This window comes from Protopterus annectens, chromosome 2.part1 (genome assembly GCF_019279795.1).
Source record: "Protopterus annectens isolate FY-2018-M chromosome 2.part1, PAN1.0, whole genome shotgun sequence".
Lineage (NCBI taxonomy): Eukaryota > Metazoa > Chordata > Ceratodontiformes > Protopteridae > Protopterus > Protopterus annectens.
The window spans coordinates 677,370,585-677,393,664 of NC_056729.1; the positions used below are offsets into that span (position 1 = coordinate 677,370,585).

General features: G+C 42.2%; 1 protein-coding gene across 2 annotated transcripts in view; it reads left to right on the forward strand.

Annotated features, from left to right (window-relative positions):
* The window catches only part of SLC7A2 (solute carrier family 7 member 2), a 1,203,198-nt gene that overhangs the window by 991,021 nt on the left and 189,097 nt on the right, over nt 1–23,080 (forward strand). For both annotated transcript variants that reach the window (XM_044062413.1, XM_044062412.1), the window contains one exon: nt 1,781–1,917. In XM_044062413.1, the coding sequence (XP_043918348.1) occupies nt 1,781–1,917 (137 nt within the window). The remainder of the gene's footprint in view (nt 1–1,780; nt 1,918–23,080) is intronic.

Sequence of the window (23,080 nt, forward strand, 5' to 3'; positions counted from 1 at the left end):
GGTGAACCTTTTATCCAGTTTTGTACATTTCACAGCTTGTTGCATTTCTGACAAAACAATCCATTACATGTTTATAGTCATAACAACCTCAAAAGAAATCAGATGTGGAAAAGTGAAGGTGTTGCATTCACAATGGCCACAGTTGGACTGGTGCATTTGGGCTGAGGTATTCATAAACACCATAGACAATGGCATAAATCCAGTTATTAAGAGTGATTCGTAGAACAGAATTAAACATACGAATGTTCACACGCTCAGTCACCCTCTACAGACAGAGGCATAGTTAATAAGCATGTTACACACAAGGCAATCCCCTGATAATATTTCAGCTGATACAGATAATGAACATGCCAATTTAGGTATAAAACAAACTTACATAATCACACGTTTCACCCAAATGGACCAAAATATAACTAATAAATAACAGCAAATCACTTTTTGGTCCCAAGTGGAACTAAAAAAACGTTATTTTAAACAGACTCAAACTAGTTCTTCAGAATTTTCCTTCAATGGTCCAAACAGTTACATCTAATTTATTGCTTTTATTATCTTATCGACCAATCAAAAGGTTCCTCAAGCATTAGACACTGTAATAAATGACAAACAATTACAATAAATATTTCACTATTAATTCACTGTTAAGATCATTATGTCAAACCCAAAAATATACCCTGCTTCTCATTGCAATAAGACATCTGAAACATTAATGTGTAAATTACAAATATACACTCTTACTAAAGAACAGTGAAAAGTGTTTCTTTTGAAAGTGCTTGGAAACAGGACTTTTCTAGGACTTATTTCTTATATCTCTTAGATGTTCTAAAACGCATTCCCTTCCTGGATGTATCATTAGGCCTATGCACTTTAGGCAGTAAACTACTGCCTTGAGATAACAATTCAGACCAGGTATTAGAAGGCATTTCTGCCCATTGATATCATGTGTAGTAGCAGTATCCTAATAAATTGCATAAAGTAGTGATGTCTATTTTGTTATATATTATGCCCCCTTTGTAACAGGAATAATACATATTTACAAAAAAAACATTGTCATATAATTAAAGCAGATTATATTTGGGGGGTTAAGTCAAACTGTGATATGAAAATTTCTTATAGGAATTCACTCAGTCGGACAGATTGGTACATACTGAAATAATCAGACATTTAATAGCAGGGTGTAAAGGCTGTAGTGTATGCACTGTGAAATTACTGTATTTAGGTATGGTGTGGTTAGGTGGTGAGGCCAGCTTTATGAGAGTGTAAGGGGAGCTCAGCCCCTGCAAAAAAGCTTGTTTTGCTTTTTGTTGGTGGTTGCTCGATAAATTGTGTTCTTGATCACCTGTGATTGAGCAGCTGTTTTTTGAATGATCACAATCATGTTTTGTGCATTCATAGAGAAAGCAAATTTTTCTTCCTTCTTTGGGCTCCACTTAAAGGGTCCTATATGTAATTTTGTTCCAGAAATAACTGGAAATGAATAGGAAGCTGTGCTTTTTTTTTTCCTGAGCTTGATATTGTGACAGCTGTAACCACTGACAACAGAATACTTTAAAGGAAAACTGTTTAGAAGTCTGTCATGGAGTCCTTCCAATTACTAGTAGAAGTTCTGTATGAGCTGCTAAGTGAAGTATGCTTTGGAAGCTGTTGTAATGGTGATGCATTGTATATTTTCCTTTCCTTGTTTTAGTAACTATTAGTTTTGATGTGGGGATTAACCATGAACTGTTTGTACCTTTTTGCAACAGTGCATTTAAATTATGATTTGTTTTTTGTTTTGTTTTAGCCTTCTCGGCTCTATGTTTCCCTTACCCAGAATTCTGTTTGCCATGGCACGAGATGGTTTACTATTTAATTTTCTTGCCAAAGTGAGTAAGCGGCAGACGCCAGTAGCTGCCACACTGACAGCAGGGGTCATTTCTGGTAAGCTGTAAAAGCATAACTTATACATAGGAATGGAAATTATTTACTGCATGGAGAGTGCATAGATGACCCTGTTTGTTTCGTCATATGCATGGAAATATTGAATGCCAGATGATGTCACTGATAGGGATGAATTTTATTTGGGGGGGGGGGGGTAATTTTGTGTCAATTTAACACATGCAAATCAAGTTGTATTAATTTCACAGGTGTTTTAGCATATGCCCTTGCTGCACATTTAAGCATTTGACACAGCCCTTTTACTTTTGACTGCAGACTTCAGTTTTATGACCTTTATTTGATCCATTTTGAAACATTATAATAATTAATTAAGAAAATGCACCAAACTGGAAAATATGTATAACAGATTACTGACTTTCTATTCATATAATTAGAAATGGTAACTGCTTAGTTTGAATAGATGTAATGTTTGTCAAGCTGTTTAATAATTGTTTCATGACTGATACAGTGGTACTGTATGATTGTTGCACTGGTTGTAACTAGTGAAAAGCACCCACGTTCAAAATTGAGTATCAATTTTCAGAAATTAATCAGTCTGTACTTATAAGAAAATGCCGAGCCTCAGATCTTAATGTCCACCATGACCCTCTGTGACATTGCATTCATTAAGCTGAGGCTAGTTAAAAGGGAACTATAACTGGAAGACAAAAACAAAGCACAGCAGTCCTTGCACCCAGAAACAAAGCATAGTGGACATTGCACCCAGAAACAAGGCATAGCGGTCATTGCACCCAGAAACAAAGCATAGCAGTCATTACACCCAGAAACAAAGCACAGTAGTCATTGCACCCTGTATCTGTGCAAGAGGCATCACAGGAGTAGTAGGGCATGTAGCAGTCCAACCTGTGCACTGAGGAGAAGAACAAGGCAGATGGCATTCAGAGGCATGAGGTGTATATGAGAAGTGCATACAACACATACCTCTCAACTGTCCAAATGTTCGCAGAATGTCCAGATTTTTGCCTCATATTTTTGGTTGGTTCCACATAAAATTTATGATGTTCTTCGTCTTCCATTGCTGCAGTCCTGACTATTGGGTATAGTCCGCGTCCAGTCGGCCCGAATACCAGAGTATAAGGCTGACGTCGGTCAGGGCGCATTAGACTGACGTCAGTACGTCAGGGTACTAATGCGCATGACCGACGTCATATCCTCAGTCTTTTTTGCCGCATGGTCCGATGCAGAAGCAGTTTTGCGAGTGCAGGTTGGCGTACTGAAATATTTCCGAAACCGGAGTTTCAGACCGAAACAGAGTTGGCTAAGTACCCCGTTGGGGAACATTTTAGTTTTTTCTTGCCTCAGTATTTTACGGATGTCAGAAAAAGTGAATAACTGTATTTCTTGTGGGAAACAGATACCTCATAGGGATTATCATACCTTGTGTATACCTTGTCTAGGGCCTGAGCACGACGTTGTTGGTTGCCGCTCTTGTGCTAGGTTTAACAAACGCACTATTAAGAGGAGGTTAGACTGTGCCAGGTTAGTGTTTGGGAAGCGTTGCAATTATAAAATGCCGTCGGATGCTCCGACGCCCGCTTCCTCCAAGAAGCGCAAGGATAAAACAGTGAAGCCTAGGGTTGAGGAACCGGCAGTCCCGGACGTCGGTTCTTTAGAAGGCTCAGTGGAGCCGGAGGTTTTGCCAGGAGTTTCTATGGAGTCCCAGGCAGAAACTATACTCTTACAGGATGTGCCTTCTCAGGAGGTAGGCCAGGCTGAGGGGGCTTCTCAGGTGACTGTTCTTCCCTCTCTTCCCAAGGTAGTTAGGGCCTCTCCTTCTGTTGCCAAAACTTCTTTAAGAGGTAGGCCTACTTCAGCTTCAGTGGGGGCTTCTCCTAGCATTTCGGGTTCTGTACCTAAGAAACATATGCTTAAAATGGCAGAAGATTTGATTACTATGATTAGGGTTCTATGCCCCGCCTGATAAGAGGCCTAGGGTGGAACCGGAGTTTGATAGTTTTGAACAGTGTTCAGAGGCTTCAGAATCTTCTGTGGAAGATATGCAGGAGTATCCTACTTATTCTGATTCTGATGTGGATGATTCCACTCCTACAGCTTCTCCACCTGAGGATTTCTCATTTTCAGAGACTTTGCATTCCATGAGGGAGCACTTTAAATGGGAAGGCCAGGATTACTCTGACTCCAGGAAAAGGCTTAGGGAGTTCTTGTTTTACCCCAGCATAGGCCTTTAGCTATTCCTCCTGTGTTGAATGTGGTGGAAGATGTTTTGCAGAGGCTTCCCTGAACCCTGACTCTTTGCCTCCTGCTCCTGTTAAGCCTGATAGGTATTATAGGGTGCCGAAGCTCATAAATATTTGTTTAAGAGTCCTAGGGCGGACCCAGAAACTATTTCTCAAGGGCCTAAGGGTGTAAAGGCTTCTGTGGTTAAAAATCCTGTTCCCACTGATAAAGAGGCAAGGGCTTTGGATAGGTGGGGAAAGAAAGTGTATACTTCTTCCACTCTAGCCATGAGAGCTTTGAATTGTCAGTTTCACATGCTAAAATATCAGAATTATCTCCTTTCACAATTGAAATCTAAGGTGGATGCTTTGGCGGAAGGTATTGAGTGTAAAGAGTTGCTGGATTTGGTTCATGTGTCTGAACAAGTGGGTAAGCATTCTTTGCAATGTGGTTTTGATGCTGTACAGGCCTCCTCGAGGGTGGCTGCTACCAGTTCTGTTCTTCGCAGGCATGCCTGGTTGAAGGATCAGAATTTAGCTGAGCATGTTAAGACAAGGATTTTGGATGCTCCTTTACAGTCTGATGTGTTGTTTGGTTCGCCTGTGGAAGCAGTTTTAAAGAAAATGGAGGACAAAGCTAAGTCTATGCAAACTGTTAAAGATTTTTTGCAGGCAGCCACCAAGTTTAGTAGAAATTGGCCTGCTAAGGGGTGGACATATCCTGCTTATGATTCTCAGTCTAGGGGTAGGTCTAGACGTGGTAGGGGCAGGGCTCAAGGTTCTTTTAGGCCTAGAACAGGACGTTCACCTGCTCAGACTTCTGATGGGGGCAGGGGACAGTCCTTTCGTAAACAGACCCAATGACCTGTTTTTCAGCTGCCAGCAGATTCACGTTTGGCAGCTCCTTTAGGAGGAAGACTGTCTCTTTTCAAAGAAAATTGGGATTTAATTACTCAAGACAAATGGGTGTTGGATATCATTCACCAAGGTTACAGATTTTATTTCCATACAATGCCCCTTTCAAAGGCATGCCAGACGTTCCTCCTCAACAAAGAAAAGAGGCTCACAAGCAAGTTTTACAGTTACTTCACATAGGGGCCATTCAGCCAGTCCCTGTATCAGAAAGGGGCCTAGGATTTTATTCTCGCCTGTTCCTTGTACCAAAGAAGGGAAACACGTGGAGACCAATTTTGGATTTATCTATCCTCAACACTTATCTGGACATTCCCAAGTTCAAGATGTTGACGTTACAACAGCTTTTACCTCTGCTGGGCAAAGATCACTGGATGGTAACTTTAGATCTCAAAGAAGCTTACCTTCATGTGCCTATAAGGCTAAGTTGCAGGAAATATCTGCGGTTTGAACTGGAAATTCTCATTATCAGTTCTCTGCATTGCCCTTTGGCTTATCTACTGCGCCCAGAGTGTTCACAAAGGTTCTGGCTCCAGTGATAGCTTACTTCAGGCTTCAAGGAATTCAAATCTATCCTTACTTGGACGACTGCCCGATTCTGGCTCAAGAAAGGGAAGTTCTTCTACAGCACCTGGAATATGTTATCGCAGTGCTAAGATGCCTAGGGTATTCTGTGAACGAAATAAAGTCCAGTCTAGTACCCTCTCAAGACATGTGCTTTCTGGGTGTGAGACTGAATACAGCAGCCCAGATGGCCTTTTTAACCCCGGACAAACAAAAGAGTCTGTCACTTTACTTCCATCAACTATCTCATCAGTCCGTGCTGACTGCAAGGACAGTCCTTCAAGCATTAGGGTTCATGGCATCTTGTATTCTGGTGCTTCCCAATGCCAAACTGCATATGAGGAAGTTACAATGGTATCTCAAAATGTATGGACACAGCACTGCCAGGATTTGGACACTGTCATTCAAATAATACCTTGCCTTCAAAAAGAATTCTTGTGGTGGGCTCAGGAATGTCACCTAAACAAGGGACTCTCTGTGACCCGGCCAGAGGCAAGTCAGATCTTAACGACAGATGCCTCGGACATTGCTTGGGAGCTCATCTAAATGGAAAGTGGATACAAGACAAGTGGCCTGCCAGACTACAGCATCTACATATCAACATGAAAGAGATGTTAGCAGTCCAATTTGCATTAATGGCTTTCAAGGAGTTACTTCTTCCAGGGCAGGTGTTGATTCTAACAGACAACACAACTGTCATGTGGTACATCAACAAGCAAGGGGGAACACATTCTTATCCTCTATGCAGGCAAGCAATGATTTTATGGGAGACTGCGCTAAGCCTGCAACTAACTCTTCAGGCAAGGTTTCTGCCAGGAGCACAGAACTCCTTAGCAGATGTGTTAAGCAGACAAATCATGGATCCCCACGAGTGGAAACTGGATCTTCATGTATTTCAGAAACTGACAGTGTCATGGGGAACTCCAGACATAGATCTGTTCGCTTCTCCACTAAACCACCAGCTGCCAAAGTATTGCACAAAGGGGTTTCATCACACGGCTTGGAAAGTGGATGCTCTGTCTTTCAGTTGGAAAAACCTTCATGTGTATGCCTTTCCACCTCTACCTCTTCTTCCAAAGGTACTGTTAAAGGTCAGACAAGACAGGCCAAGGATGATTTTGATAGCTCCAGATTGGCCTCGGCAACACTGGTACCCTCTACTACGGAGTCTGGTAAAGAAGCCTCCATGGCCTTTACCTCTGATTCCTCATCTGTTATCTCAGAAGGACGGTCATCTGCTCAATGTCAAGCTACACTCTCTTCATCTCACAGCTTGGCATATTCTGTGTTGAAACACAGCAGGTCTCAACTTCCTCAACAAGTTTTGAATGTGATTATGGAAGCTAGAAGACCTAGTACAAGGAAAGTGTATGCAGAAAAATGGAAGAGATTTTTATTTTGGAGTACAGCAAAGAATTTGGAGATTTCTGAGCCTAATTTGAGTGTGGCTCTTCAATATCTTACTGAATTATTGGACAAAGGTTTGTCCTTCTCTTCCATAAAGATTCATGCTGCAGCAATTTCAGCTCACTATGATTGTGACCCACCTTTGTTTTCGCATCCTTTGTTCAAGCAGTTTCTTAGAGGGGCAAAGAATATAAGACCCCCACGTAGAGCTCCTACTCCTGCTTGGGATCTCAATTTTGTGTTGGAAAAACTTACTCTACAACCTTTTGAGCCTGCAGCTACTGCTGAATTGAAATTTTTGTCATGGAAGACTGCTTTTCTGTTGGCTATTACTTCTGCAAGAAGGGTGTCTGAGTTGCAGGCCCTTATGGCAGTAGAGCCCTTTTTGATTTTCCATAAGGATAGGGTATCATTACGTACTAATCCTTCTTTTATGCCTAAGGTGGTTTCTAGTGTGGCTTTAAACCAAACTATTCATTTGCCTACGTATTTTGCAGATCCTCAAAATAAAGGGGAAAAGATTTTGCACACTTTAGATGTACACAGGCAATTGCGTTATTATTTAAGCAGGACTAAGGATTTTAGGCAGTCTCAGCAGTTGTTTGTTTCTTTTGCTTTGAGTTCTCAGGGCAAGCCTGTGTCAAAACAAACTATTTCTAGGTGGATTGGCCTTTGCATTGCATTTTGTTATTCCCATCATGGCAAGGAGATTCCAGCTGGGATTAGGCCTCATTCCACTAGGGCTACTGCCACTTCAACAGCATTTCTAAGGGGGGTGGCAACTAAGGATATTCTGGAAGCAGCTACTTGGAGTTCAGTGCATACTTTCTCTAGGCATTATCACCTTCCTATCTACTCTAAGTCTAGGGCTGGTTTTGCCACAGCTGTTTTACAAGGCATGTTGTCAGCTCCTACTACTTTATAATTTGCCAGCCTCCCTTACCTCTGCTTTGGGATTCTACCCAATAGTCAGGACTGCAGCAATGGAAGGCGAAGAACATAGTACAGTTTTGTACCTACCATAAATGTAGATGTTCGAGGATTCCATTGCTGCAGTCCAATTTACCCTCCCTCCTTCCCTCTGTATTTAGGGCTGGTTGTGTAGGTGTGTTTAGATGCTTATATTTTTGTATATATTGTTGTATATATTGTACATGTTTTTGGTGCAGGTTTTTTGGGACTTGTCTTTTTAGGGTCTTCTGACATCTGGGGCAAGAAAAGACTGAGGATATGACGTCGGTCATGCGCATTAGTACCCTGACGTACTGACGTCAGTCTAATGCGCCCTGACCGACGTCAGCCTTATACTCTGGTATTCGGGCCGACTGGACGCGGACTATACCCAATAGTCAGGACTGCAGCAATGGAATCCTCGAACATCTACATTTATGGTAGGTACAAAACTGTACTTTTTTTCTGGCAAATTACTGAGGGTTGAAATCACTAATTACATGCATTTAAGATTCAGACTTTATATCCTTTGGGAAATTCATGCTAACACAAATCCTGTTATTCTAGCAACTTTCTAAGTGTATAAGAACAATGTTTAAAAACCTGTTTCTATTTTGGGCCTTTCTCCACCCTTTATTTTAGGCTTTGTCCAGATTTCTTGTGCTATGAGGTTGAGACGTATGATACAGATGTGTAGCTCCCTGCATAGGACATGGAGGAGGCAGCATTCATAAGAAGGGAATTCATAGTAAAAGAGGTTACAGCCTGTGAATCTTGGAGGTGCTGCAGTACATGTGCACAGTGCAGTGCAATTTGTTCTCCAAGTGTACTCAGGACAGCAAGCGCCATACATGTATAAGTATACTCTGTGTATGTTGTGGGCAGTGGATACTGCCTAGGTGTGTGTGTGTATGTGTGTGTGTGTGTGTGTGTGTGTGTGTGTGTGTGTGTGTGTGTATGTATGCCTGCATCTGAGTGCAGATGCAGTTGTACATGTACTTGCGAGCATGCACACATGTATACATGTAGCTGTTTCTCTACTTGTATATGTGAGCTTTTTTATACTTGTAGCTATTTTTTATGTATATGTTTGTGCATGTAGGTGGGAGCCTGTGGGTGCTGGCAGGGTGACTTATGTATGGTGTCTTTCTGCTGTAGTCTCAGTTGTTCTGGTAACTAAGCTTCATCGGCAATGCAATGTCTTCTGTCCAGTTTATAGAAATCAGTATCATGTTGTAACACAGCTACAAATCATAATTTTGATGTATAGTTCTGTTGATTGTACATTGTGTAAGTACTGTTTAATGAGCTGCCATTGTGCATACATATAGAAGACTGTCTGCCCACTTGGTATGCTGTAACATATGTCTTCAAGAACTCCAAGATACATATCTGAAGTACATGAAGGTATTGCCCAGTCTTATTATGCACACTAGCATTGGGCAGTGCAAGCCATATCTGTGAATCCTGCCAGTGGTGTTTTGCACCCAAAAGAAATTTAATGAATTCTGTTGAGTTATTATGATAGTTTGGTGTTTTCTGTAACAGTGGGTAATATGATTCTTAGCAACATTGAGAGCAAAGTGAGACATTAAATTTTCACCCATCACCAGCTTTCTTAACCCTGTATATCTCCATTAATTTTGTATGTATAAGAAGGTGCTCATGTGTAGTCTTAGATAGGAGGATTTGTTTGGTACCCAGGATGTAGTTTTACATCGGTTATACATCTTATGAGCTGTTTTTTGGTCTTGGTTTTCTTGTTAGCCTTTACAGCCCTTAGTCTAGCTGTTAATGAGGCAGAATCTAGTAATATTCAAAAGTCATTGTATAATATGATGACTGCTAAAGAACATTGAGGATAATAGGTCTTCTTTCATGGAGACCATAAATTAACAAATTGCAGCAGTCCAGTCAAATAGTCAGAATCTTCAACACAACATGAAAGAGACCCTGGCCTACATCAGGAGATAGACTGGAGCACTAATAGCTAATTTGACAGTATAATGGTGATAAAGCCAACAGCCTCAAGACTAAACTATGATACACAGGACTCCATAGTCTGCTTCTTGTAAGATGAGAAGGGACGCAGCCTTACTGGTTTAATGTCTACAGTCAAGAATAACAGCTTGAGCACTCAGAAGCAGGGCCAGATACAGCACTAAGCAACCTAGTCAATTGCCTAGGACCCAGTGATGGCTGTGGGGGGTGGATTGGGGAGCAGCCATACAACATTAGTTTAAAGAAGAGGTTTCCTAAAATATTTTAAAATGCTACTCAATGTTCAGTTCTCATGCAATATCCAGTGCTGCTTTTTTCTGTTTGGCATGCATACAATATCCAATCTGATATTGTTATTCCTTGTTCATTCCTTACGTGTGAGTATCGGTTCCGACCTCGGAACCGAGCCGGCCATCTTCCAAGCTCGCGTCAGCTACAAACTCTCGAGCTAAAACTCGTACCCAGAATTCCCCTCTCCCTGTTACCTCAGATTTCGTTTGCCACATCGCCATTCGGTCGTGTCAAGCTACTTCTCTTGAGCTAAGTACAATATTTTTTGTCATACTAATCTAAAACAACTTTTTTCTCTCAGAAAAGTTACTAGATAGTTTTCTCTTACCTTATCGCATTTAGCAACTATCCCTTCTTGAATCTTATCAATCCCCTTCCTCCTATTTACCACGAGGTAATTTCTTTTATACCATCGTTGATAACCCCCTTTCCTTCTTACCTTCGGGTATTTCTTGTACCATTGCTGGTATTTTTTCTGATTTTCCTCCTTTCCTAACATGGCAGATAAAAAAGGTAGTCCAGGATTTAAGAGATGTTCAGATTGTGGCCATAAATTACCTACTTCAGATGCACATTCTCTGTGTGTCTATTGCTTGGGTGTGCCTCATTTAACAGTTGACCCACCCTGTGCAATTTGTAAGAATTTCTCTATCAGGATGTTGATTGAAAGAAAAAATAAATTGTTATTGAAGGGGCTACTTAAATCTCCTTTTTCAGAGGCTATTTCTGGGTTGGAGGCTTCAACCCCTCCAAGATCCCTTAAGAAAAAGAGTGATGAAAATACAAAGGCCAAGTCTCTTCCTTCGTCCCCTGCTAGGGACTCCCACCAACCGAGACTCAAGAAGGCTAAGCTTTCCACTTTGGATCTCACTTTTTCAGCTCCAGCACTTTCGGTGCCTAGACCTTCGGCACCGAGGCCATCGGCACCATCTGTGAGTTCGGCACGACTAGCGTGTCCTTTACTGTATCGGTACTGAGGGGCTCCTCGGTTCAGACTTCTCCAACGGCACCGACTATCCAGTCGATGCAGACTGTTACCACATCAGCTCCGACAACTTACCTGGCACCAACTCCCCTCTTGGCACCGACAATTCAGTTATTGACACCGATTTTTTCGGTTCCAGCCTCAGTGCCGACAACCACTTTGGCACAGACCTTATCGTCGGTGCAGACAATGACTTCGGCACCGATTATTTCCTCAGTGCAGACACCTGTAGTTCAGTCACTTACAGCCCAGTTGTTTTCAGTGCAGACTGGTGAGGTGGGCACTGAGCTTGCCCCATCATTGGATAGACCTGACTCTCCCTCAGCCGTGTCCGTGAAATCCACTAGAAGCCTCTCTGAATACGACGTGTTATTTCTTGTGGATCAAGTGCTTTTGGCCATTGGTATCTCGCCCCCCAGGACCTATCCTTCCTTGGGAGGTGATCACCCTTTGCCAAAGACCCCTACTTATTCTGCTCCTTCATTGCCTTTGAAGCCCCTTGATATAGCACAGTCTTCCCCCTCTACGGTTCCCTTTATGGACCTCACTAAGGAACCGCAGTTGCCTTCGTGACAGGAGAGTTTTGCTACGACCCAGGATGTCAGCTGTGGCGTATGTAATTTGGTGTTTCACAGCCATCCAGGGACTCCGAGTCGGCAGGCTGAGCTACGTAGGGGAAGGGTGACCCCCATCCTGGACACTCACCCCTCTTCAGGTGGACCGGCCTTCCAACTAGTGGAGAAGGCTTTGGCGTCGGCTGGCGATACTGTGCTATCAATCTCCCCGCCCTCCTCTGGACCGCAGTGTACACAAGTCGCTCCTAGCAGACACCGGGCGCAAGGGCCTCAGGATATACTCCCACAGGAAACCCCTTTTGCATTGTCTTCCCCAGCTTCTCCCGCTGAGGAAGTTCATCAAAAAAGCTTGTGCAAGAGAAAGCACATGGACTCCACAGAGGAGTCCCTTAATGAAGACAGACATTGATGGGGAAGGGTCCCCTCGCTCACCCTCTGAGGTATCCTTTGGTGATATTCTCGAAATTCTTAAACATGGAGGTGATTGGCAGCCCTCGAACCCAACCTCTGAAGAGTCTTTGTTCCTGCAGGCCTTTCGTGCCCAGCCCCCTACCTCCTGGGTTACTCCACCTGCTGACAAACTGGTCCAGCTCATCGTGCAGCATGCATGGAAGGCTCCTGACACTGAGGCCATTCCCCAGAGGCCAGATAAAATTTTGTCCCCTCCTGCTACTGACCCCCATTGGTCCAAAGGTCTTCCTGTAGATGCTCTGGTGTTGGCGGCCGCAACTAAGAAGGACCTGGTGGATGAAGAAAGCCAGACTGTCCATCCACCCAACAGAGTCTTGGGCTCTGGACAGAATAGGGAAGCGTACTTTTGCATCAGCGACCTTTGCAATCAGGTGCCTGAATTATATGGCACACTTTACCAGGCTTCAAAGAGATTTAATTTCTGAGCTCTCTGAAACTTTGGCTGGTGCTGTGTCTGAGGGCCATGAAAAAGTGGGTTGTCAGCTGGCCACCATTGAATAGACATCTAACTCCTCCATGCGCCTGATATCTCACTCATCAGAAGGAGCAGCTAGAGCGGCGAGTTCAGGTGTTGTTCTGAGATGACATGCCTGGATGCGCTTATGTAATTTCGTGGAACCCTTCAAAGCTTCCTTTCTCAATGGTCCCATCGAAGCCTCTTCATTGTTTGGACCAAAGGTTGAAAGCACTCTGGCCAGATGTGAACAGGACGGTAAGACCCTTTCTACCGTTGGTGTCCGTTATTCTTCCCCTCAACGTGCTTTCTCCAGAAACCAGAAGAGTGGGAAGATATGGTACAAAAAGTCTCAGGGTCCTTTCGGTGACACACAGACAGAGTTCTCCCCTAGAGGCAGAGGGGGAAACTCACAGGGAAGACGCCCTTTTCAGGGCAGAGGGGGGACCGCATAACCAGGGTTCCAGGGACTCTTTTCCTGGCCAATCCTACCAGCGCTCCTGAAGTGGCCCAACTCCTTTCCTCTGGAGGTGGTTGGGGGTCGTTTCTCTTTGTACCCTTCTACCTGGCTAACCATCATCACTGACTCTTGGGTACAAAGGATAATAACCAGAGGTTATCATATCCCCTTCGATCTTTGTCCCACCCCCCCCCAACAAACTTACCCGACGTTCCACCCAGTCATAGGGAAGAAGCAGCATTAGAGATGTCAAAGCTGCTAAGAAAAAGTCATCCAAATAGTCCCTCCAGACCAGATAGGATGCGGATTCTACTCAAGGTTATTTTTGGTGCCAAAGAAAACTGGGGACTGGAGACCAATTTTGAATCTCAGTGTATTTAACAAGTTTGTAAAGAGTGCAAAAATTTCGGATGGTCACAATACAGTCTATCCTCCCGCTTTTGGAAAAAGAAGATTGGATGTGCTCGAAAAATCTTCAAGATACGTACTACCACATAAAAGTGGACAGGCCATCAAGAAGATTTCTGCGCTTCCATGCGGGAGCCAGTCACTGCCAGTTCAGAGTATTGCCCTTCGGACTCTCTACAGCCCCCCAGAGTGTTCACAAAGTGCATGTCAGTCGTCACAGCTCACTTGCGACTACAAGGATTCCAGGTGTTTCCATACCTAGACGACTGGCTCTTCTCTGCCCCCCACCAGACGTCTATTGGAAGAAGCCCTGGCATACTCTCTCCTCACTAAAGAAAGGCTGGGCATAACCATAAACTGGCAAAAATCCAAACTCACCCCATGCCAGTCCACAGAATTCATAGGGATCATCTTGGATACAAAGAATTGCAGAGCATCCATTCCAGAGCACAGAATTCTAAGGATAAAGCAACAACTGATCCCAATCCCTTCAAGGGAGAAATCCACAGCTCACTCTGTCCTACAGCTGTTGGGTTCCATGGCAGCCTCCATCACCATTGTTCCCCTGGCCAGGCTTCACATGAGGCTTCTACAATGGCTACTGCTCACCCAATGGTATCCCTTTCAGTATCCTCTTTCAGCCAAGATTCGGGTAACTCACAGGTGCAAACAGGATTTAAATTGGTGGATGACCCACAACCCATCACAATGGTCTCGCCCCTTCTCCCCCCAGCAGCCCAAGGCTACAGTGACCGCAGACACCTCCCTGATGGGGGGGGGGGGCTATGTCAGGGACAGACACTCCAAGGTACTTGGTCCGAATTGCAGGCCCATCTGCATATAAATGTTCTAGAGCTGATGGCGGTGCTTCTGGTGTTGCAAGCATTCCATCCCAAGCATTCCATCCCCTGCTGCCGTCTGGGACTATTGCGATACAATCAGACAACATGGCGGTGGTCTGGTACATCAACAAACAGGGCAGAACCAAATCTTACCCACTCTGTCGAGAGGTCATGAGGATATGGCAATGGGTGATGGCTACCAATCGTTTTCTTCTAGCAACGCACATTCCCAGGAGTTTCAACGTGATAGCAGACAGACTCAGCAGGTGCATTCTACAACCTCACGAGTGGACCCTGAATCCCTTGATAGCGGCGGAGATCTTCAACTGCTGGGGTCTTCCTTGCTGTGACCTCTTTGCATCCCTGACCAACTACAAATGCAGCAACTACTTCGCCCTGATTCCCCCTCTGGGACAGTCTCCCAGGGATGCTCTAGTCCATGATTGGCCCTCGGGTCTACTTTATGCATTTCCACCTCTCCCCTTCATTCCCCAGTTTCTGAAGAAAGCCCGTTGGTTGAAGAGCAAAGTGATCCTCATAGCACCATATTGGCCTCGTCAGATTTGGTTCTCCTTCCTTTGGCCTCACCTGCTAGATCAGCCATGGATTCTTCATCCAAGCCCGGGGTTGATCTCCCATCCACAGAATCTGATTCATCCTAACTTGGACAGCCTGAAGCTCACAGCTTGGCTCCTCCAGTTCCCTTGATTGCCAGCATAATTATCTTTCTTTGCCAGTACGTGACATTCTTATTGCATCTCATAAGTCTTCCACTAGAATTACTTATCTAAGCAAGTGGAAAGGATTTACCTTTTGGCTGAAAGAAAAGCATGCAGATCCCTTTTCAGCACCAGTGTCGATAGTACTGGAGTATCTAGCCGACCTATTTCAATGTGGTCTATGGGCCTCTACCATTAGAGTTCATGTGACTGCAATATCTAATTTCCATGAGGGTGTCCAAGACACCTCTCATGTCACACAAATTATGCAATACCTTCATAAAAGGTGTGAATCATCTAAAACCCCCTTTTAGAGAACCTATTCAACCATGGGACCTGTCATTAGTTCTACAAGCGTTGACAATGCCACCTTTCGAACCAGCTTCTTGCATCCTCAAATTCTTGTCATGGAAAACCTTGTTTTTGGTCACCATTACTTCTGCCAGACGTATCTCTGAGCTTCAAGCCTTATGCATCAAGAGTCCATGCATGATTTTTCATAGAGATAGTGTCATTGAGAACTAATCCTTCCTTTCTGCCAAAAGTGATCTCTGAAATGTCCATTAATCAAACCATTGAATTGCCAGTTTTCTTTCCCAACTATTCAAACAAAGGAGAGTATTGCCTACATACCCTAGGCATTCACAGGCAAATTTGCTTCTACTTGAACAGGACTAAGGCCTCTCGTAAATCAGACCAGTTAGTTTTGGCCTATTCTGGACCTAGATTAGGATGTGCTGTTGCTAAGGTCACATTGACCTAGATGGTTGAAAGACTGTGTGACCTTCATTTATACACAACGTAATATTCCATTGCCTACTACCATAAAGGCTCATTCAACAAGGTCAGTGGCAACTTCTGCTGCCTTCCATGCCAGAGCTTCTTTACATGACATCTGTGCAGCTGCAACTTGGGCTACGCCTCATACCTTCATCAATCATTACAAATTGGATTTGGCCTCTAAGGGAAGAGCATCTTTTGGTTCTATGGTGCTGAGGAATGTCCTTCCATGAGAGCCTCCCAGGAATAGAAGTAGCTGGGGACTCTGTCCCACACATAAGGAATGAACGAGGATTAACAAGATCAGATAAAGAAGTTATGTCTTACCATAACATTCCATCTGTATTGTTGATCCTCGTTCAGTCATTACGACCCTCCCTCCTTCCCCCTTCTGTGGCTTCTAGTGGATCTCACCATCCATTTCTTTTAGGTCATTTGACCAGAGGTAGCCTCTACCTTCTTTTGACTTGCAAACTCAATGTGAGGTAACAGGGAGAGGGGAATTCTGGGTAAGAGTTTTAGCTCAAGAGTTTGTAGCTGATGCGAGCTTGGAAGATGTCTGGCTCGGTTCCGACGTCGGAACCAATCCCCACACATAATGACTGAGCGAGGATCAACAATACAAATGGAACTTTATGGTAAGTCAATTTCTTTTTCCTGCTTCTTCTCGAGACTCAGACCTGTACTGAGTGATGTTGGAAGGGATAGCAATTATTGACGACAAAGACATGGGGAGGTCAAAAATAGGCTGTAGGTATCCTGCAAGCATGCAAGACCCCCTAAAAGTATGCTATATGCAGTAATATTTTTGATTTTTGTATGACTTGTAGGTTGTTGAACAAAAGCTGCTATAGCCTTTACACTGTTTGTTCATAAGGTGAATGCTAGGCTAACTGCCCTGAAGGGCCATTTTAAGCCTATCCAATAACCTGAGTTCAGAATCAAACCCTGTGCCTTGTATTGATGAGGTGAAGACCTTAAACATTGTGTCAAAGCCACCCTGCATCCTTTGCCTTAACGAATAAACTAATTCATTAATAGTCCAGGATTGTGTAATGTAATATAAACATAGTATTTTAGTAATATATTTTTGCAGTACCTTCTTTACAGCCCCTGGCAAATTCAAAAGGGTTGACATTTGCTAAGTCATAGTCTGCATTAATTGGAGTGATGATCAAAACAGTGTGGTCTTCAGTATCCATTATGTAGTCATTGTTGCATATTATTCTGATACAGTCTCCTCTTCACAATTGGATTGTAAAAGATTTCTGCACTTAGTTAAAAATTGTTAATCTGGCTGTTAGTGTTGAGTACTGAGGCTCCATCATGTTAATGAGTTGCTTCCTATGGCAAGGGCAACTGCTGGGTTTGGGGGGGAGGGGGCAGTGTTTATATATAGAAAAATGAATGACTGCTAAGCTGATAAGTTCAGAAGTCATTAGTCTGTCTTTGCAAGTCTTGTGTGCATTTGTGAAAAGTAGACTGGAGTACTTAACTGTGCCCATTTGTATCACAGTCAGACATGATGTGTACACAGTTGATTTAGCAACTGTAATTGTTGATATTGCTGGATTATAATGACATTGGTTTGGTACCTTCGTTGAAGGTTGTGCGTCAGGGCTGGTAACTCAGCACGTAAAAATCAACTACCAATCATTAGCGGACCGGAGTTCCGCTGTGGCGACCCCTAACCGGGAAAAGCCGAAAGACACAACAACAACATAATGACATTGGTTTGAATGGCCTTTTATGATTGAACTGTTCTGAAATGGGTACTTTTGGCATTGTTTGCAATACATTTATTGCACTGCTTACCAGGAAAAACATTCAAAACTGTAAATTTAAAATGCAGGCCAACAAATGTTGCTGTATTAAACAAGAAATGTAATTTAAAACAATGAGGGGAGTGAATCAAAACACATGCATTTAACCATGGTCAAAAGAACACATGCATTTAACCATGGTCTTAAAAACTAACAAGTAAAAATTAACAATATCAGATAAAGGAGTTATGTCTTACCATAACGTTCCATCTGTATTGTTGATCCTCGTTCAGTCATTACGACCCTCCCTCCTTCCCCCTCCTGTGGCTTCTAGTGGATCTCACCATCCGGTTCATTTAGGTCATTTAACCAGAGGTAGCCTCTACCTTCTTTTGACTTGCAAACTCAATCTGAGGTAACAGGGAGAGGGGAATTCTGGGTAAGAGTTTTAGCTCGAGAGTTTGTAGCTGACGCGAGCTTGGAAGATGTCTGGCTTGGTTCCGAGGTCGGAACCGATACCCACACGTAATGACTGAACGAGGATCAACAATACAGATGGAACATTATGGTAGGACAACTTCTTTTTCCTGCTTATTGAGACTTTCCATTATTGGTGCAAGATTAAATCTCACAGCAGATAGGACTTATTTTTTGTGCAGGAGGAGAACCTTTTGCAACATGGAACAGATTATGCTACTTGCAGAACTGAGTGATTTGGTATGTGTAAAGAGGAACAGGATATTAATTGCTGCAAAACAGCATGGTAAGGACAGAACAATTCCTTTTGCAGTGTGTGTGTGTGTGTGTGTGTGTGTGTGTGTGTGTGTGTGTGTGTGTGTGTGTGTGTGTGTGTGTGTGTGTGTGTGTGTGTGTGTGTGTGTGTGTGTGTGTGTGTGTGTGTGTGTGTGTGTGTGTGTGTGTGTGTGTGTATGAGCAGTGGCCAAGTTAGAAGGGCTGTTTATTTAAATTATGTTCTCAGAATCAAACTGTGCCATGGATACATGAGGCAAGAGACTTAATTCTGCATAAAAACTGCCAGACCTATTATCTCTAGTTTTGCAGACCATCTCTGATTGTGCTTCATATTTGTGCCCTTTCCTTAAGCAAGTCACTTAACCAGGCAATGCTTAGGTCAACTGGAAATTTGGGCTGGACTCCTCAATGGTACCAGGAAGGATTGTTGTAAATGGGAGCATTATCATATGAGCCATGTTCTTTGGATGATTGGCTGTGAATAAATGGGACAGCATGAAATCTATGAGTTCAGTTTAATATTTTAATTACGGATACATTTTTAATTTAAAATTTTTGTAGGCACGTGTGTGTGAAATGCACTGTTTGGGTTATGGCAGTTTGCCTAGTATTTAGTGCAGATGAGTAAGGTTATGAGCTAATAAGGTGCTTCTTTCTGTTGTCCATAGTTTGATTCCCTGCTGTGACTCTGCCAAGTTATTTCACCAGACGGTACTCCTGGGTTGTGACACTTGTGTCCTGTGGGCTGTGCTGGAGTGGCTGTATTATACATTTGCTGTTTGAATTCCTGCAACCTTACACTATTTGAGTATGAATCCCAGCATGCTTCTTGTAGGTTAATGGCTTGCAAAATGCATTTACATCGTGGGAGTTTCAGGGGAAGAAAAGATTACTGTTTCTCATGCTAAGTCTGTTTTTAATGGGAGAGTTTTTTCTTTTGTTTAGAAAATGACTTGTCAGTAGGTTTTTTTCTAAAAAATTTGAAATAAAAGTTTTAAATGAAATCCAAATCTTTGTGATAACTGTTAAGTGTATGTACACTGACAAGGTAATTATGGTATGTTGCAGCATACGACTCTAGAGTCAGCATAGCTGATCGTGGACAAATGGGGCCCTATTACAGGTTAAAGAATCAGCCCCCTCACCATACAGCATTACTAGCCTTTCAAGTAGGTCAGATCTGTACTGAGCGATGTTGGAAGGGATAGCAATTCTTGATGACAAAAAGACATGGGGAGGTCAAAAAAAGGCTATAGGTATCCTGCAAGCATGCAAGACCCCCCCCCCCAAAAAAAAAAGTATACTATATGCAGTAATAGTTTTGATTTTTATATGACTTGTAGGTGTTGAACAAAAGCTGCTATAGCCTTTACACTGTAGGGCCATTTTAATCCTATCCAATAACCTGAGTTCAGAATCAAACCCTGTGCCTTGTATTGATAAGGTGAAGACCTTAAACATTGTGTCAAAGCCACCCTGCATCCTTTGCCTTAAAGAATGAACTAATTCATTAATAGTCCAGGATTGTGTAATGTAATATAAATATAGTGTTTTAGTAATATATTTTTGCAGTACCTTCTTTACAGCCCCTGGCAAATTCAAAAGGGTTGACATTTGCTAAGTCATAGTCTGCATTAATTGGAGTGATGATCAAAACAGTGTAGTCTTCAGTATCCATTATGTAGTCATTGTTGCATATTACTCTGATACAGTCTCCTCTTCACAATTGGATTGTAAAGGATTTCTGCACTTAGTTAAAAATTGTTAATCTGGCTGTTAGTGTCGAGTACTGAGGCTCCAACGTGTTAATGAGTTGCTTCCTTTGGCAAGGACAACTGCTGGGTTTTTGGGGGGGGGTGTTTATATATAGAAAAATGACTGACTGCTAAGCTGATAAGTTCAGAAGTCATTAGTCTGTCTTTGCAAGTCTTGTGTGCATTTGTGAAAAGTAGACTGGAGTACTTAACTGTGCCCATTTGTATCACAGTCGGACATGATGTGTACACAGTTGATTTAGCAACTGTGATTGTTGATATTGCTGGATTATAATGACATTGGTTTGAATGGCCTTTTATGATTGAACTGTTCTGAAATGGGTTCTTTTGGCATTGTTGGATCATACATTTGTTGCACTGCTTACCAGGAAAAACATTCAAAACTGTAAATTTAAAATGCAGGCCAACAAATGTTGTTGTATTAAACAAGAAATGTAATTAAAAACAATGAGGGGAGTGAATCAAAGAACACATGCATTTAACCATGGTCTTAAAAATGTGTAAGGAGCCAATGGCTTGAAAATAGCCCCCTGGACACGAAGGTACACTTCACCACTAGCCAAATGGATTTTTCAATGAATGTTTGGTTCACTGCATTTTTCAATGAATGTTGGTTTCAGGGGAAGAGAAGTTTACTTTCGCTTCATGCTAAGTCTGCTTTCAATGTGCAACTGTCTTGGTTTCTTTAGCAAATGGCCATCCGTGTTTGTGCTAAAAAATTTAAACTAAAAGTTTTAAATTAAATCCAAATCTCTACAATCATTGTAAAAGTAAAGGAGAAAATAGTATGTACACTGACAGCATTGAGCAGTGTTTATGGTAACTGGAGAGAGAGAGAGCAAAGTAATGGGACACTGTAATAGCTGGGGTTGGGGGGGCTGGTCCATTACCCTGCCTAGGGCCCCATTTGACCATGGTCCGGCTCTGCTCAGAAGCCCTTAAGGCTGGCCAGGGGGGTTCATTGGATTGCAGGTGCACTGGCTGCTGGATCCAGTCTCCCAAGGTCTATATGATTTATAGACTTTAAGGATAAATACTTAGTATCCAGTGAGTTGTACAGGATTCTGGAGTTTCATTTAAAGGTGATCCTATCATCTGGCCATGTCCCAAAAAAGGAAATCTTTGTTTCAGCCTTTAATTAGGTCTACTGGCAACATTTAAAATCCACATTAGGTTTGCTGCAGTTCTAGGTTATTTGAGCAATGGTTAGTTCACCTTATTTTATACTTATAGAAAAAACTTGGTCTTCTTAGTGATACTGTAATGGAGTCTAGTGCACTGAGGGTTGTAACAACATCCAGGGTGCCATTTCATTTATCTTGTGACTGACTACTTTTGAGATATGGACTAGTTTTCCACTAAAAGTAATCCAAGGGCTTAGAGATAAAAGATTTTATTTTCAATTTCTTTATTTGATAACCTGATACAGACATGTTTGCTTCACTGTTGCCCCAGGAAGGCTGTTTAGCTACATGACTCATTCAGAACTGTCAGTTTGTAAATAGGAATTGATGAAACAAACCAAAGAGTACAGGGTGACACATGGTTAGCAGCTCATAACTTTAATTTGCTTAGCTAAATTGCCTAACATTAGAAGAATTTTATAGAAAAAGCAAGGAATTGCCTTGGGTGCCACTTTCCATTTGTGTATGTTCTAATTTATACTTAGTTATAAGATTATTTGAAAATTAATATTTTTATAATCGATTTTTTCAGTAGTCTGTTAGTTATTGCAGATATACATCTGCGTTAATATTTGTATTCAAGGGGCATCCATTTGGCACATAGTTTCCTTGAAGATATCAGTGAAAATAAATTTGGTTTCATATTTGCACACTTTTTGAGAGATGATTCTGTTAATTATATAGACTTAACTCCTATTAGTTGTTCTGGCAAAAGGTCACTAATAGTTTAAATAAAAATCTCTGACATCCACTCTAAATTTCTTACACAACAAAGAATTTTCTCCAACAACATCCAATATCTTTCCCTCCATATGGGGAATGCCTGTAGACTAGAATGGTTTACAATATACTAAAAAATGTCATACATGAAGCTGGAAAGATTATCATTATATTTTATGAAAATGGCTATAAAGAGCAAATCACTTTGATGGCCTTTTTGTAAAGTTACTGATTTTCTTAGGGGAATCTATTAGTAATGATTTTTATGAAAAGTCTGAATAACTGAAAAGAAAGTCCACAGGCATTTGGAGGGAATATTATTTATTTTATCACAAAATATAATTTTATAACTAAGATAACTGATAGCTACCAAAAATGGGTTTGCCATTTTTTTAGGTTAATTTTTGTTACTAGGTTAAGTCTTCAACTATTTCTGATAGGAGAGCTAAGAATTCAAGTGTCTGTGTATTACTTAGCCATTCTATTAGTTGTAATTTTAGTGGTTTTAAGGAAACCCGCGGTGGTGGTGCTGCGGTAGTGTTGTCGCCTCACAGTAAGACGCTGTCCGGTTCGATTCTAAGCTAGAGCGTCTTCTGCGTGGAGACATGTGTGAATGGGCATACCTTCGTTGAAGGTTGTGCATCAGGGCTGGTAACTCGGCACGTAAAAATCAACTACCAATCATTAGCGGACTGGAGTTCCGCTGTCGCGACCCCTAACCGGGAAAAGCCGAAAGACACAACAAGGAAACGACTTTTACTTTTAATATTTCAGAAGAGCACAGAGAGCGTGCATCTTTGTGGAGATTTTTAACGTATGTGATTATATATGTAGACTCATTTAATAAATGTAATGGGTTTAATTTTATAGCAAAAGAATGCATTACCTGTCAGAGAGAGATTCAGTCAGTTATGCCCTGGTGGCCACTTATAGTCTTTTGACATAGGGGAAAC